The sequence below is a fragment of the Chiloscyllium punctatum genome, chromosome 20 (genome assembly GCF_047496795.1).
Source record: "Chiloscyllium punctatum isolate Juve2018m chromosome 20, sChiPun1.3, whole genome shotgun sequence".
NCBI lineage: Eukaryota > Metazoa > Chordata > Chondrichthyes > Orectolobiformes > Hemiscylliidae > Chiloscyllium > Chiloscyllium punctatum.
Window position 1 is genome coordinate 56,117,756 of NC_092758.1, and position 16,711 is coordinate 56,134,466.

Genomic DNA, 16,711 nt, shown 5'->3' on the forward strand with positions numbered 1-16,711 from the left:
GTTTCAGTGAAAGACTGCTTTGTTACATTAAGAAAACAAAAGATCAATCAAGCCAGACTTCAATCTGTGTCTGACTTGTCTACTAATATCATTAGCCGGGATCATAATGATGCTCATTATTAGTTATATGATCAGAAAAAACCTCTGGGTTCCCTTTTTATGTTGATTGCTAATCAATTCTCATATAATCGCTTTGCTTTTCAATTTTGTTTTCAGTTCCACTCTGTGTTTTTGCATTCAAATCATTTCTCAATTAAACTATGAGCTTAATATTTATCATAAGACTTCTTCTGTTTCACTTTACTCTGTAGTCATCCAGGGAGCCCTATCTTTGCATAACCTTCCTTTACCCCTGGTGGAAATGTGTCCAGTCAATACCGAACTATCTCATTTTTAAAGGCAGCTGCTCATATTATTTCCTGTTTTGCGTGGCAATTACTGAGTTCGGTTTACTAACTGTAGATAAATGTTTTGACACCCTGAAATGAACTCTCCTCCAGTTGAGTATTGTCATATTTCATTTCTCATTGTCCTTTTTTATAATTCATGAGCGTAATGACATTAAGATTGCTGTTACCCAAATGCTCCGCCAATGAACAATGCACAATTTCATTTCCCAGCATTAGATTCAGTTCTTTTCTGCATTTGCTCAAGAGAATTCCTTTGTTGACATTTCTGGAATTTCTTTCCCTGTTTGCCCTCCATGCTATTATTTTCTCAGTCTATACTAGGATATTTGAAATCTGCATTTTCAATTTATTTTTGGAGCCTGTTTGATTTTTTTTTAAATGAGATTACCAACTTGGCCCCAACTTGCTATAAGTTTCCAGTACCATAACAGAGTCTTTATCCACTTCAATAGAGAGCAAAACAGATGTCATGTTTCAACAAGTTATCTTAAAAATAGAAGCAAAGTGTAGAACAGCTTGTAAATTAATTTAAACAAATGGACTATGTTTATTTTAGGAGGTCGATGACAAACTGGCATTATGGTGCTGAATTGTAAATGTAAATGTCACTCCATAAATTGAAAGGAGATACTAAGCAGGTAACAAACTCCTCCTTGTTATATATCACATAAAGAAAATTACTGGAACCTGTCAATTTGATGTTGCCCTTTACCTCAAAGAAGGTTTGGAATACCACTTTGAGGAAATGATGCTTAGTTGTGTGGAACATTGGCCAGACCCTTGCTGGAATATCACACCTCAGGTAAGATGTATTGATCTTGGGGAAAGGGATACAGGGTAGTTCCAAGGATCAAGTTATGACAGCCTATATATACTGAGTTTGCAATTATGTGCATTCTTAGGCTAAGGGTTGTCTTAATCAAGGTGTTTGAAATGGTAAAGGATTTATTAATCAAGATGAAAACAAGAATTCAACTTAGAGGTAGGCCAGCTAGCAAACAAATCAGGAATAATAGCACCGATTTTCACCAGATGGGGACATCTTGGGAGCCCTTTAAAAATGGCAAGCAGATTTCAATTCTGTGATTCATAACCCAATTTCCCAGGCTTTCAGATTTTCACAAATTTCAGACACGGTATGCGCCTGCATCACTATTGTGTCTACATCCACTTCTTTGGACAGGAGTCTTTTCGACTATAGAAAGGATACTGTGAAATTTGAAAAGGTTCAGAAATAATTTGCAAAGGTGTTGACAGGGTTGGAGGATTTGAGATACAGGGAGAGCCTGAATGGGCTAGGATATTATTTTCCCTGGAACATCATTGGGGGTAGAACAGTGACGTTATAGAGGTTTATAAAATCATGAGGAGTGTGGATAAGGTGAATATACAAGGTCTTTTCTTTGGAGTGGGGGAGTCCTGAAATAGAGGGCATAGTTTTAGGGTGAGGGGGAAAGATTTAAAAGGGATCGAAGGGACAACTTTTTCACACAAAGGGTGGCAGAGGAAGTGGTGTAGGCTGGTACATTACAACATTTAAAAGGCATCTGGATGGGTATACATTGAAGAAGAGTTTAGAGGGATATGGGCCAAATGCTGGCAAATGGGACTAGATTAATTTAGGATATCTGGTTGGCATGGACGAGTTGGACTGAAAGGTATATTTCCATGCTATACATCTCTATAACCCTGTGATTCGGAGATCCCAGACATATCTTCCAGGTGAAGCAGCAAATTACCTGCACTTCATTCAATCTAAACTACTGAATTTGATACTCGCAATGTGATCCCCTCTACAGTGGGGAACTGAAGCGCACACTGGGTGACTACTTTGCAGAACACCTATGCTCTGTTAGTAGTAATGATCCTGAATATTCAGTTGCCTGCCACTTCAACAGATCCACCACGTCCCAATATTTCTGTGCGAAAGTGAGTGTCAGTCCTGCTGCACTGCTACAGTGAGGCTCAGTGCAAGCTGGAGGGACAACACCTCACCTCCTGCCTTATCCTTACATCCTTTGGGACTCAATATTGAATTTAACAGTTTCAGAATGTGAACACCCTCCTCTGTTTTTGTATTCCTATCCCCACACCCCAATTCCTGGTTTGCATGGGCTGCTCTGAGCATATACAAACTATTTTCAACCATTCACACTTCTCACTAGCATCCTCCTGGTATACATCTCTATCTCTCAGCTTGTCATCAGCAATCTCTTGGTTTGCCTATCCCTTTTATCTCTCTCTGGGCCCCATGTGTATATATTTTATTCACTCTCCCAACCACATGATCAACATAAATACCATTCCTCCTCAACTATTTTCAGATCTGATGATGGGTCACTGGACACAACATGTTAACTCTGGTTTTCTCTCTCTATAGGTGCTGCCAGATCTCCTGAGTTTCTCTGGCACTTCCTGTTTCTGCGTCTGGGAAGTCCTTCGTGAGAGCAGTCTAGTATGCGTCATAAACCCGCACCCAGCACTCCTCCCTGGGCTGACTGTTTTGTAAAGGCAGACAAGTCCTAGTTCTCAACAATTTTCTTGGTGTTGTGTCAGGCTTTTAAACATTTGCAGTTCATGGCATCTCAGAGGTGTCATGAACCCTGACTGAAAACAACAAATGCTGGAGATCACAGCGGGTCAGACAGCATCCATGGAGAGAGAATAAGCTAATGTTTCAAGTCTAGATGACTCTTTATCAGAGCTCCTATTATGTCATGAACCCAAGTGTGCATGACAGAAGCTTATGAAAGGTGGGTTTACATGTCTTCCACATTCTCTCTCTGCCAGGCTATGGCAACCTAAACTACTCCAACCATCTCCTTGAGTCCTCATGCTGTCTCTTCTAAGCACTTGCACTTCCATGTAACTTGATCCATTGTATATTGTTTAAAGCCAATGAACTGTATACTGACAATAGTATGGATAAAAGTTGCTTTAAAAACAGTCATTCTTTCAATCATTATCTACAATATGTTGACAAAAAGTTAATTTACTCCAGGGCAACGAAAAAGTCAATCACCCAAATCCTTTACTATCCACAGCAGAAAATGCATGCACTTGCAACCTCTAAACATGTAATAAACATGTTTAGTTGACTGTGAAGATAAGGGGGCTGTTGCTGTTAATCAGCGATGCATCTCCTGGGCTTCAGGTGTTTCAACTAGATTTATGGTCTCTCTGCCAAGCATGCATTATGAGGCTTACCCATACCCCGACAATGATGATCCTATTTTTGCAGGTACTTGAACCCAAGGATGGGCTGTCAGTTAGCTCAGTTGGCTGGACAGCTGGTTTGCCATGTCGTGTAAAAACAACAGCATGGGCTCAATTCCTGCATCGGCTGAGATGACTATAAAGGACTCTCCCTCTCAATCGCTCTCCTTGTCCGAGCTGTAGCAGCCCTCAGGTTAAACCACCACCCGTCATCTGTCTCTAAAGAGAGTGTAGGACTATGGTACCTTTACAATTAAGGTGGGTACACAACACTAGAAATTTTCCTGACTCTTGTTTCCTGTCTTGGTGATAAAATTCCAGGTTCATATTTCCATTAAAAATGTTGTGAAAATCTGGTGTATGTTTTTGAATTCATTCATTATTATCATATGTATGTAGGTACAGTGAAAAGTTTTGTTTTGTGTGCAGTACAGGTGGATCATAACATACTAAGTGGCATTAAAGTAATAGAACAGAGTGAAGAATACAATGATATGGCCACAGAGAAGGTGCACAAACAGCGAGATCTACATTGAACTTAAAATTTGAGAGGTCCATTCAGAAGTCTAATAACAATGGGGAAGGCGCTGTTCTTGAACCTTTTGATACATGTTTTTAAGCTTTCATATCTTCTGCCTGAAAAGGTTATAACCATGGTGGGAGGAGTCATTGATTATGTTGGCTGACTTCCTGAGGCAGTGAGAAGTATAAATGGAGTCAATGGATGGAAAGTTGGCTTGCGAGATGGACTGGGCTATGTTCACACCTCTGTAGTTTCTTGTGGTCCTGGACAAAGCAGTTTCCATACCATGCCATGATACATCTGGATGGAATGTTTTCTCTGGTGCATCTATAAAAAGTGTTGAGTCTTCATAGACATGCTGAATTTCCTTAGTCTCCTGAGGAAGTAGATGCATTGTTGTGTCCTCTTGACCACAGCATCAATATGGGTGGACCAGGACAGATTGGTGATCATCATTCCGAGGAACTTGACGATGTTGACCATCTCCACCTCAGCACCATTGATGTAGATAGGGGCATGCCCTCCACTTTTTTAACCATTAGTTGGCAAACACATCCACTTTTGTGATACCTTGTCTTCTTATGCCATTTGGAAAGTCAGAAGACCCAATTAGACAATGCCTGATTGTCAGCCAAACAGCATTTTATGTACTTCCATCCTCAACATCCCTAGCACGGACAAAGAGTTCAAATAATCCAATAAAAAAATCTTTTTTAATGTATCTGATTTTTTTTATCTCCAAGGTTTCACAAAACAGCGTGCTGAAGATTAATCTTCATTTTGTGCCCTAAGTGTAAACTCGAATCTTAAATTGTTCGCAATTGGAAACACTGACAATCGTTTCTTTGGAATCGGTTACTCAACTTATTATCCATCCGGTAATGTTCAGTTTGAAATTGAGCTGGTGTCTTTACGTAAGCCGTATTTACATACAGCGTGAGCATTTCATTTTCAAAACAAAATCTGCTTTAATTATTAAATAATACTATCTCAATTCGGATATTTAGAACATTTTGCTAAAGTGCGCATCTATGTTTAATACCGAGCAATATATCTCAGCTGCAGCCTGTTGCATTTGTACAGGTCTGACCATTTTCAGATCGATTGCAGTTTCTTTATTTGATTTAGAAAAGAGCAGACAGCACACCACAGTCCTTCCCTCCAAAGTAAGATTGATCCACTAAACGTATTTTGTACTGACCGATATTTGTACAAAAACAACATTAGACAACATGACTTGCAGAGGTTAGGGATCAAACCCCGCCTATAGGGGAACTTCCCAGCTTCTGCCTGTCCAACCCACGTTCAAATTTCAAAGCGCGCAATCTTTGCTCGCACGGTGCTGTTGGTTTGGGAGTTGACAGTGAGGGGCAGAGAGGTGTCTGTGCCAAAGGCTGGCTTCACAGTTGCTGGATTGGTTGGTGTCTCTGCCATGGTCAACGATTGGTTCTAAGTAGCGGCAAAAAAAAACAGTGCAAACTGAGGAGGAGAAAATAGAAGCAGTCGGTCATTGTTTGCAACCGGTACCAGCAGAGAGACAGAGTGACAGGACATGGGGAACAGCAGCTCCAGTTTACTGACCCGATCCACCTGGAATAACATCAACCTGGCCAACGGCAGCAGAACGACTCCCGGGCTGCACTGTCAGCAGGGACACCATCAGTGTGAGTTCCTGCTTCATGCAATTACACCTCCTAATGTGCTGTTGAAAAGACACTCCACCGATACACCCATAGCCTGTGATATTTATAGTCTGTGACCCTCAGTTGCTAAGTGATGGCAAGGGGGTTGGGGTGGAAACATACCTAGTTGGTGTTTGAAGGGAATGGTATATGATCCATACCGGGCATGGGCGTTATAATCAGAAAGGGGTGAAATAACCCCCCTCCCCCCCCCCCGTTCATTTGAAATGTTGGCAGTTTCTCTGACTGTAAGCGCGGGGTTAGTTGCTGTTTATTGTAAAAAAAATGCCAGAGTTCATACAGCTGATAACGTTTCGTTTCTTCCCAGGGTCCTAAAGGCAGCCGGTATTTTGGATTGATTTATTGTTCTAACGTCTGCCTAAGTACAGTGAAAAGTTTTATGTTGCGTGCAGTACAGGCATTTAACATAATGCTGTTAAAGTAGGAAAGTGTAGGAGAAATCTTATTTAGTAATGATGCCAGCAATACAATTTGGTTCAAATTCTGTTACTTCTGAAACAGTCTATCCAAATGATCACCCATTGCTACTGAATATAAAATGCAGCTTCCAAATGTAATGCATTTTGCTTGAATTATTTATTTATTTAAAGGTCACTAGGTGGTATGGAACTTCGATAAACCTAAACTTTTCATCCTGCACTCATCAGGACCAACACAAGAATGCCACATTTAAAAAGGAGAAACAATTTCTACTGTGCGAGAACAGGGAGTTGATTGGTTGTCAAGTAACTCTCATTGGTCAAGAGACTAGTCAAGGTTTGGGACTAAGCCACTTGCTCTTGCTAAAAGCCAGTACACACACGAGCAAAATGATCTTCTGTGCTGTAACTAGTCCATGATTTTACACAAATATAATTTGTTTTAGTAACTCCATTTTAAAAAAAACTCACTTGGTCTCAGGCCTGTCGTGTATGTTTTCCTCCGTTTTCTAAAGGATGAATGGATGTCATGGAATTTATTTTGGAAGTATGTTAATTAAAATCCAAGGTTTATATTGATCATGTACATCACTTAGCAAGTAGTCCATACTGCAAATAAATATTTTGATTAATGGAATTGAATTAATGAAGGATGGTAGGAGAACGTTTTGTTTCCTATCCGTCCACATGGCAACTCACATTTATGTTTCACCATTAGTATATAAAATCACCAAGGAACTTCATAGGACAGGTACAAAAGAACATATGACATGTATATGAACGTATACAGTGAATGGAAGAGCCTTGGGAAAAGTTGATGGACAGAGAGATCCATTGTACCCTGAAGGTTGTTGCACAGGTGGATAGGTTGGTCAAGAAGGTGTATAGTATGCTTGCTTTCATTGGACGGGGTATTGAGTTTTAGAGCTGGCAAGTCATGTTAAAATTGTACAAGATATTGGTTCGGCCGCATTTAGAATACTGTGTACAGTTCTGGTCGCCACATTACCAAAAGGGTGTGGACGCTTTGGAGAGGGTGCAGAGAAGGTTTATGAAGATGTTGCCTGGTATGGAAGGTGCTACCTGTGAAGAGAAGTTGAGTAGGTTAGGTTTATTTTCACTAGAAAAAAGGAGATTGAGGGGGGACCTGATTGAGGTTTACAAAATCATGAAGGGCATAGACAGGGTGGATAGAGACAAGCTTTTTCCCAGGGTGAAGGATTCAATAACCAGAGGTCATGCTTTCAAGGTGAGAGGTGGAAAGTTTAAGGGGAAACACGTGGCAAGTACTTCACGCAGAGGGTGGTGGGCATTTGGAACGCGTTGCCAGCAGAGATGGTAGAGGCAGGCACGGTAGACTCATTGAAGATGCATCTGGACAGATGCATGAGTAGATGGGGAGCAGAGGGATATAAATGCTTAGGAATTGACCGACAGGTTTAGACAGTACATTTGAATTGGCTCAGGCTTGAAGGGCCGAAGGGCCTGTTCCTGGGCTGTAAATTTTCTTTTGTTCTTTTGACACAGAATCACATAAAGAAATGAGGGCAAAATGTTTACTCAAAGAGATGAATTTTAAGTTAGTTTTAAGGAGGACAGTGAAGTGTTGAGATCTAGGGACAAAATTACAGAGCTTAGAGCACAGCCAACTGAACACGTCACTTCCAATAGTAGAGCAATTAAAATTATGAATGCTGAAGAAGAATACAGAATTGAGAAGGTCATGGAGTTCGATGAGATTATAGAGATGGGGAGAGGTGATGGCCATGAGTGTAAGGATGAGCATTTTAGAGTAGAGGTTTTGCCGAGGTATGTTTGTCTACCACCTCAATGAGCAATGATTTGGTGTGAGTTATGAGACAGACAACAGAATTTTAGATATTCTCAGCTTCTCAGAATGTGCGTCCGATTTATTTGCTCATCTTTTTCTAGTCCTGTTGATTCACTTGTTCCTTTGACTACAGTTCTTTTCATTCATTTTGGCTTGCTCTTTAAACAGTTAGGCTCATCTTTGTTTTGAAACTTACTGCATTCTCAATGGAGTTCTACTGGTTAGATGTTCAAAAACAAAGTGGCGTAGTCTGAGAATTAGGGCCAGGAGAGATGTTAGGAAGTACACCGACACACACAGGAGGGTAGAGGTGTGGAACTCTTCCACAAATGGTAATTGATACGCTGTCAGTTGTTAATCTTAAATCTGAATTAGATAGTTTATTATTAAGCAAAGACTTAAGGGATATGAACAAAAAGTAGCTATATGGAGTTAGGCCACAGATCAGCCATAATTACATTGAGTGGCGGAACAGAGTTGAAGATCTCCCCTGTTTCTATATTCCTACGAGCTATTGTTTATGCACACTGGATGCTGGAGTAGTCTGTCTCTTCTTGTTACTGTATTTCCTTAACCTTCTTGACCTGTTTTCATCTTTTGACATGATTAACCACACAATCCTCCTCCTATGTCTCTCTTCTGTTGTTCAGGTTGGATGGCACGGTCCTCACTTGGTCTGTTTTACCCTTAGACAGAATATCTTCTGCAATGACGTTTTTGTAATTTATTGACAGATTGTGGGCTTGGGATAGCATGAATTGATTGCCACTAATTGTCCTTGGAAGGTGATGATGAACTGTCTTTTAGAACCATTGCAGTCCATGTGGTATAGGTAGACTAAAAGTGCTGTTAAGGAGGGAGTTCCAGGATTTTGATTCAGCGAGATGAAGGAGTAGGGTCATATTTCCAAGTCAGGATGGTGTGTAACATGAAGGGGAATGTGCAGATGGTAATGTTCCCATCTGCCTGCTGCTCTTTGCCCTTCTGAGTAGTAAAGTTATTGGTTTTAAGGTGCTATCAAATGAGTCTTAGTGAATTCACAACAGTGTATATTGCTGTCACTGTGCATTGTGGTGGAAGGAATGAATGTTGAAGATGGTGGAGAGGGTGCCACTCAAATGGGCAGCTTTATTCTGGGTGATGTCAAGCTTCTTGAGTGTTGTTGGAGCGGTATCTATCCAGACAAGTGGAGAATATTCCATCATGCTCATGAATTATGTCAAAAAGATGGTGGATGGGCTTTGAGGAATCAGAAAAAGAGTTACTTATCTTAGAATTTCTAGCCCTTCTGCTTTTACAGCCACAGTATTTAAATTGCTAGTGAAGTTCAGTTTCTGATTCATTGTATCCCTGATAATGTTGATAGTGAAGAATGCAGCAATGGTAATTCCATTGTATGTCAAGGGGAAATGGTTGGAATCTCTGTTGCTGGAGATGGTTATTGCCTGGCACTTGTGTGATGTGAATGTAGCTTGCCACTTATCAGTCCACACCCAGATGTTGTCCAGATCTTATGCATGTGGGCATGATCTGCATCAGTGTCTGAGGAGTCACAAATAGTGCTGAATCTATGAACATTCCCACTTCTGATGGAAATATTGTTGATGTACATGATTAGGCCTCGGCAAGTTCTGCAGTGATGTCCAGGGAATGAAAAGATTGTCTTCCAAGAATGACTACAATTTTCCTTTTATGTTGGATTTGATTCCAACCAGCAGAGAAATTTCCCACTGATCCCCATTGTCTCCAGCTTGTTGGGGCTCCATGACGCCACACTCAGTCAAATGCTGCTGTGATGTCAAGAGCAGTCACACTGATCCAGCCTTGGGATTTCACCTCTTCTGTTCCTACTTGGATCAAAGTTGTAATGAGGTCAGGAGCTGGTATCTGGTACAACAGAAACTAAGAGAAAGTGAGGGCTGCAGATGCTAGAGATCAGAGTCGAGAGTGTGGTGCTGGAAAAGCACAGCAGGTCAGGCACCATCCAAGGAGTAGGAGAATCGACAGTTCGGACATAAGCCCTTCATCAGGAATTCTTTATGCTCGAAATGTCGATTCTCCTACTCCTTGGTTGCTGCCTGACCTGCTGTGCTTTTCTAGCACCACACTCTCGACAACACAAACAAGTGTTTTTGAGTAGGTTATGGCTAAGTAAGAGGTGTCTGATAGCACTTCTTCTCTTCCTGTTTTTGTGACATCACCTTTAGTATTCTCCCTCCCCTCAGCTAAATGATCGAATACCCCTTCCTATTTCTCACATTGCTCTTACATAAAATCATCTGAAAACATATAAGGTTAGGACCAGAAGAAGTAAGAGCAAAAGGAAGCCATTCAGCTCATCAGGTCTGCCCTGCCATTTAATGGAATCTTTGCTGATCTGATAACCCACAACTTGATGTTTTTGCCTTTGCCCTATAACCATTGATCCCCTCAGTAGATTAAAAATCTGTCCATTTCAGCCTTGAATTTAACTTAACAACCCAGGCTGACATCCTTCTGTGCGAAAAAATTTCACAAGTTCACCGCTTCTGTTAAATTCCTCATTTGTCTTAAATGGGCAACCCCTTACTTTGACATATGCATGATGGTCCTCGACTCTCCTACAAAGGGAAGTCATCTTTCTGCATTCACCCTGTCAAGTCTCCTAAGAAATGTGTAGGTTTCAATAAGGTTGCCTCTCATTCTTCTAAATTCCAATGAGTACAGGCCCAACCTAATTAACCTTTCCTTAAAGACATACTCAGTATCTGCCTCATGAACCTTCTCTGGACTTTTCTGGAATTCTGACATATTGTTTGTCAGATAAAGGGCTGTTTACGTTATTCCAGCTATGGTCTAACTTGTGGCTTATTTAGCTTTGAAAATGTGTTGCTGGAAAAGCGCAGCAGGTCAGGCAGCATCCAAGGAGCAGGAGAATCGATGTTTCGGGCATGAGCCCTTCTTCCTGAAGAAGGGCTCATGCCCAAAACGTCGATTCTCCTACTTCTTGGATGCTGCCTGACCTGCTGCGCATTTCCAGCAACACATTATCAGCTCTGATCTCCAGCATCTGCAGTCCTCACTTTCTCCTCGCTTGTTTAGCTTCAGCAACTTCCCTCCGCCCTGACTTCTTTACTCCATTTCCTTTGAAATAAAGGCAAACATTCCATTTGTCTTAACAAAAACAGGAACTGCTGGAGAAACCCAGCAGGTCTGGCAGTAGATATGGAGAGAAAGCAGAGTAACCTTTCTCCAGTGAACCCAGAATACACCCAGCATCTGCAGTTCTTTGTTTGTTTCCTTCATTTGCCTTCCCTATTACCCTCTGAACTTAAATGCTGGCTTTTTGTGATTCATGCACTCCCAAGTCCATCTGTTCTCTGGCTTTCTGCAGTCTTTCTCCATTTAAATGATATTCAGCTTTTCAATTTTCTTGCCAAAATACATGACTTCATACTTTCCCACATTATATTCTGACCCAAGTTCCTCTGTCTCTAACTGAGTGCTAAATTTTACTATGTCCCTAAGGCCTATCCCATCACCCTTTTCTTTCTGTGTGTCCTTTTGAAAAGTCACCATTCCTATGAATATTTAGTTCCCAGCTTTGATCTCTTTGTAACTATATTTCTGTAATGGCTATAGTATCAAACCTATTAACTTGTATTTGTGCTCAATTCATTAAGTTACTTTTTTTCCTCTGAAATTCATGTAAACTGTTGGGGTAAACCTTACCTTTCTCAAATTAACCCACCTTATGTGATAAGTGAGATAACTCCACAAAAGCCAATATTCCAGAACAAATAAACATTTTATTTAGCTGTGCATAGTAATGTCACTAACCCAGCTAGCTCAGAGCCAGGTCCTAGAGTGAGCAGAACCCCTTACACTCCTGTGTATATCTGTCAGTCAGGACTCCCTGACTGAATGAACTCTGAGTAATCCAAGATGGAGGACGGGAAAAATTTCTGGCTGTAAGAGCTGCTCCTTATTTTTTTTGAGGTATTTTAAGTGTTGGAGGTGATTTCCTCGAATTCCAGGAGCAGCAATTACTGTTTTATATGCTGTTGCATTGTTTTGGAACTTTGGAAAAAAATAGTCCAAACAACAGCAGTTTAAAAGGGAGAAGAGGGGACAAAGGAAGCACATGGTGAGGACAGTGCAGGAGAGAGAGAGAGAATCTGCACAGTTACCGCCTTTGCTGTTTGAATTTGTGTATCGCTGGACATCGGAGTGCATCTGGGAAAATTTAACAGTAAAATTCACAACTAATATTGGAGGAACTGTTGGGTGAAGTTCACAGCATAGAATCAGATAAGTTAATTGTTGTTTTAAGTCTGTCCAAGAGAAAGGCTGCAGTAGTGAGTATAGTGGATTCTTTCTTGATTATATGTTTTTGGAGATAAGTCTCTTGATTAAACTTAAAATATAAGCCATAGCTGTTAATTTAACCCAGGGCAGTGTTTTGTAGAGGAATAAGATGGTGTTATTTTCTGGGTCTGTAGATTGTGAAGGAGCAAGAATGGCCTTTGCAGTGAGATGTACTTCTTGTCAGATGTGGGAGTTTAAAGAGTTTCAGGGTTACTGCGGATTATATCTGCCATAAATGCTGTTGGATATGAATCTTATCATGTTGAGTGGATCGGTTGGAGAGACAGAAGCGATGAGGAATTTGCAACAGCAACAGTATGTGATGGATGGCAGTTATAGGAAGGGGGAAATGTCTCAGATACAGTCACGTAGATGGGTTGACTCCAGGAAGGGTGAGAGAGGTCGGCACCTAGGGTAGGAGTCTTTTGTGGATATACCCATTTCAAACAGGTATGCTGTTGTGGAAAATGTAGGGGGTGATGGATTCTCGGGGGAATGTAGCACAAACAGCCAAATTTCTGGTATTGAGACTGGCTCTAATGCAACAAGGGGTACATTGGCTTCCAAGAGATCAATTGTGTTAGGGGATTCTGTAGTCAAAGGTACAGACAGACGTTTCTGTGGCCAGCAGAGAAAAAGCAGAATGGTGCGTTGTTTCTTTGGTGCCAGGATCAAGGATGTGTCAGAGAGGGTGCAGAATGTTCTCTTGCTGAGATATTTGTATCATCGATAATCACAGGTGAGGTGCCGGAAGACTGGAGGTTGGCAAACGTGGTGCCACTGTTTAAGAAGGGCAGTAAAGACAATCCAGGGAATTATAGACCGGTGAGCCTGACCTCTGTGGTGGGCAAGTTGTTGGAGGGAATCCTGAGGGACAGGATGTACATGTATTTGCAAAGGCAAGGATTGATTCGGGATAGTCAACATGGCTTTCTGTGTGGGAAATCATGTCTCACAAACTTGATTGAGTTTTTTGAAGAAGTAACAAAGAAGATTGATGAGGGCAGAGCAGTAGATGTGATCTATATGGACTTCAGTAAGGCGTTCGACAAGGTTCCCCATGGGAGACTGATTAGCAAGGTTAGATCTCATGGAATACAGGGAAAACTAGTCATTTGAATACAGAACTGGCTCAAAGGCAGAAGACAGAGGGTGGTGGTGGAGGGTTGTTTTTCAGACTGGAGGCCTGTGACCAGTGGAGTGCCACAAGGATCGGTGCTGGGTCCTCTACTTTTTGTCATTTACATAAATGATTTGGATGCAAGCATAAGAGGTACAGTTAGTAAGTTTGCAGATGACACCAAAATTGGAGGTGTGGTGGACAGCGAGGAGAGTTACCTCAGATTACAACAGGATCTGGATCAGATGGGCCAATGGGCTGAGAAGTGGCAGATGGAGTTTAATTCACATAAATGCAAGGTGCTGCATTTTGAGAAAGCAAATCTTAGCAGAACTTATACACTTAATGGTAGGTCCTAGGGAGTGTTGCTGAACAAAGAGACGTTGGAGTGCAGGTTTATAGCTCCTTGAAAGTGGAGTCTCAGGTAGATAGAATAGTGAAAAAGGCGTTTGGTTTGCTTTCCCTTTATTGGTCAGAGTATTGAGTACAGGAGTTGGGAGATCATGTTGCAGCTGTACAGGACATTGGTTAGGCCACTTCACGCAGTGGGTGGTACGTGTATGGAATGAGCTGCCAGAATGAGCCTGTGGAGGCTGGTACAATTGCAATATTTAAGAGGCATTTGGATGGGTATATGAATAGGAAGGGTTTGGAGGGATATGGGCCGGGTGCTGGCAGGTGGGAGTAGATTGGGTTGGGATATCTGGTCGGCATGGACGGGTTGGACCGAAGGGTCTGCTTCCATACTGTACATCTCTATGATTCTATGACGCTTTAAGTTAACAGCTTCAGTTAGGGAGCTCCTATTTTGAGGAATACCCAGCTGATCCCATTTTAATCACTACAATAAGGTTGGACAATGTTTTTGTAGAATGTGCCAAATTCCTTACAATTGAAAGTGGCAGTACTGTTTTTACAAGTACTTGGCAGTATGAATGAAAACTGCTGTTTGAGTATGGCTTGTGGGCTTTTGCTAACGTTGAATTATTATAGAAAAACTGATTTCTGTTTTGGTAACCTCCTGAACTTAAAGCAACATAGGATTTTATGGCGGTGAAGGAGACCATTGGCATCATCATGTATGCACGTTCCCTTCTTTTGACACCATTTAAACAGTTATTCATGAAATTGATTGAAGTTTAGTTAGTTCTCAGCCACTATATTGCATTTTTCACTATCTGATTGTTTGAGGTACTGCGAAATGGCAGGAAAACAAATCAATAAACTATATTGACTTCACTTCTGTTCCCTCCAACATCCTTGTCCTTTGCTTTTAATAAATTCTGCTATTGTATTGTATTAGTTCATCTGAATGGCTATCATAGGTCTAAAGCTTGATGTCATATTAGAAATACACTTTCATATTGATCTTGGTGCTGCTGGTGGCCATGAACGAAAAGCTACTTTATCAGCGGCTACTTTTCTAACATTGAGATATTAAAATATTTTTTGCTGTGATCAACTCTTCTGATTTGGAATAGTCTTTCCTAACTCAATTGGGTTTCATTTTCCACAGGAACAGCACAAAAGTATAATCTTTGTGGTACTTTAAAGAGTTTTGAAAATATTTTCTCATAGTGCAAGCTTTTTGATTCAACCTTCTCTCAAAAATTTCATGTATTCTGATGCAAATATCTTGAGTCCACAGTACGTATTACCTTGGTGAGAGCTTCACTGCTAATTTCTGTCAGCAAGTTATGACCCCTTTGATTCAGAGTGCACTTTATATTCCCAATATTTTATTTAAGAATTAGATGTCCTGGAAGTTATGGTCATGCATATGTGTTGACCTGAAAAGCACTCAACTGAGACAAAACCAATGTAAAACTGGCAAGGTGGTTTATCTGATATGAAACATGTGAATGAATACTGGTTTCTAGTAAGATACATTTATTTCCTCTGGTTCTCACACAAGATGCACAGCTCTTTCTCCATATGGGCTAAAGCTGCTAACAAATTAATTGCCTTTAAGATAAATGTTCCATTATACTAGTGTGTATTTCAGACTCCAGGAGTCTGTCCATTGCTCTGAGTGAAAAAAGAGAAAGATCTTCATAAACTTTCTGAGCCAGGAAGATATATGGACACACCAAGACAATCCTCTAAAGCTTTCCTTGATTTTTCTGTTTAATTTTTTGTCTTATGAACACTTTTTAAAACAAGATTATTATCTTTTTTAAGCTTAGGTATGCTTAGTATTTATTATGTCACTTACTCGCTAAATTTTAAAATAATACCAGCAATCTTTGCTCATTCTATCGTTTCTTTTATTGAACTAGATTAAGTGTAGACTGAAGACATAATATCTCTTCTTTTTGTAAGTCATAAAGACCCTAATTCAATGAGCTTTGGAGAATATTGAGAGAAAGTAAGGATTGCTGATGCTGAAGATCAGACTCGAGTGTGGTGCTGGAAAAGCGCAGCAGGTCAGGCAGCATCCGAGGAACTGGGGAATTGATGTTTGAGGCAAAAGCCCATTCCTGATGAAGTGCTTTTGGAGAATATTGGTCTATTTTCCAACAGACCTTCGAGTTTGACAAAAAATTGGTTCATTATTCAAAATTACATAAATAAATAAATAAAATAATTAATTAAATGCCACATTATTTGACGATATTTCCAAGGAAACTGCTGGAAACAAACCATTACTGGAGCAATTAAGAAAATAATTACTTTTACATCAACATAGATCAGCATAGCACAGTACAGGCACTTTAGCCCTCAATGTTGTGTTGGCCTTTTATCCTACTCTAAGATCAGACTAACCTAATAACCTTCGTTGTACTATCTTCCATGTGCCTATCCAAGAATTGCTTAAATGTTCCTAATGTATCTGACTGGACTACCACTGCTGGCAGTGCATTCCATGCACCCACCATTCTCTGAGTAAAGAACCTACCTCTAACATACCCCTAAAATGTTCTCCAGTTACCTGAAAATTTTGCCTCCTCATGATAGACTTTTCCATACTGGGGAAAAAGTCTCTGGCTATCCACTCTATCTATGCTTCTCAATATCTTCTACACCTGTATCTTGCTTCACACCAATCAGAAAAGCCCTAGCTCCATCGATCTTTCTTCAGAAGGCATGCCCTCCAGTCCAGGCAGAATCCTCTGCACCCCCTGTAAAGCTTCCATATCCT

The 16,711-nt window shown here is 40.7% G+C and overlaps 1 protein-coding gene across 1 annotated transcript in view; it reads left to right on the forward strand.

Moving 5' to 3' along the window:
- The first annotated feature begins 5,493 nt into the window (after window positions 1–5,493).
- The window catches only part of neurl1b (neuralized E3 ubiquitin protein ligase 1B), a 488,639-nt gene continuing 477,421 nt past the window's right edge, over window positions 5,494–16,711 (forward strand). Inside the window, exon 1 of the mRNA XM_072590954.1 lies at window positions 5,494–5,813. Within this exon, the coding sequence (XP_072447055.1) occupies window positions 5,702–5,813 (112 nt within the window). The 5' untranslated portion in view covers window positions 5,494–5,701. The remainder of the gene's footprint in view (window positions 5,814–16,711) is intronic.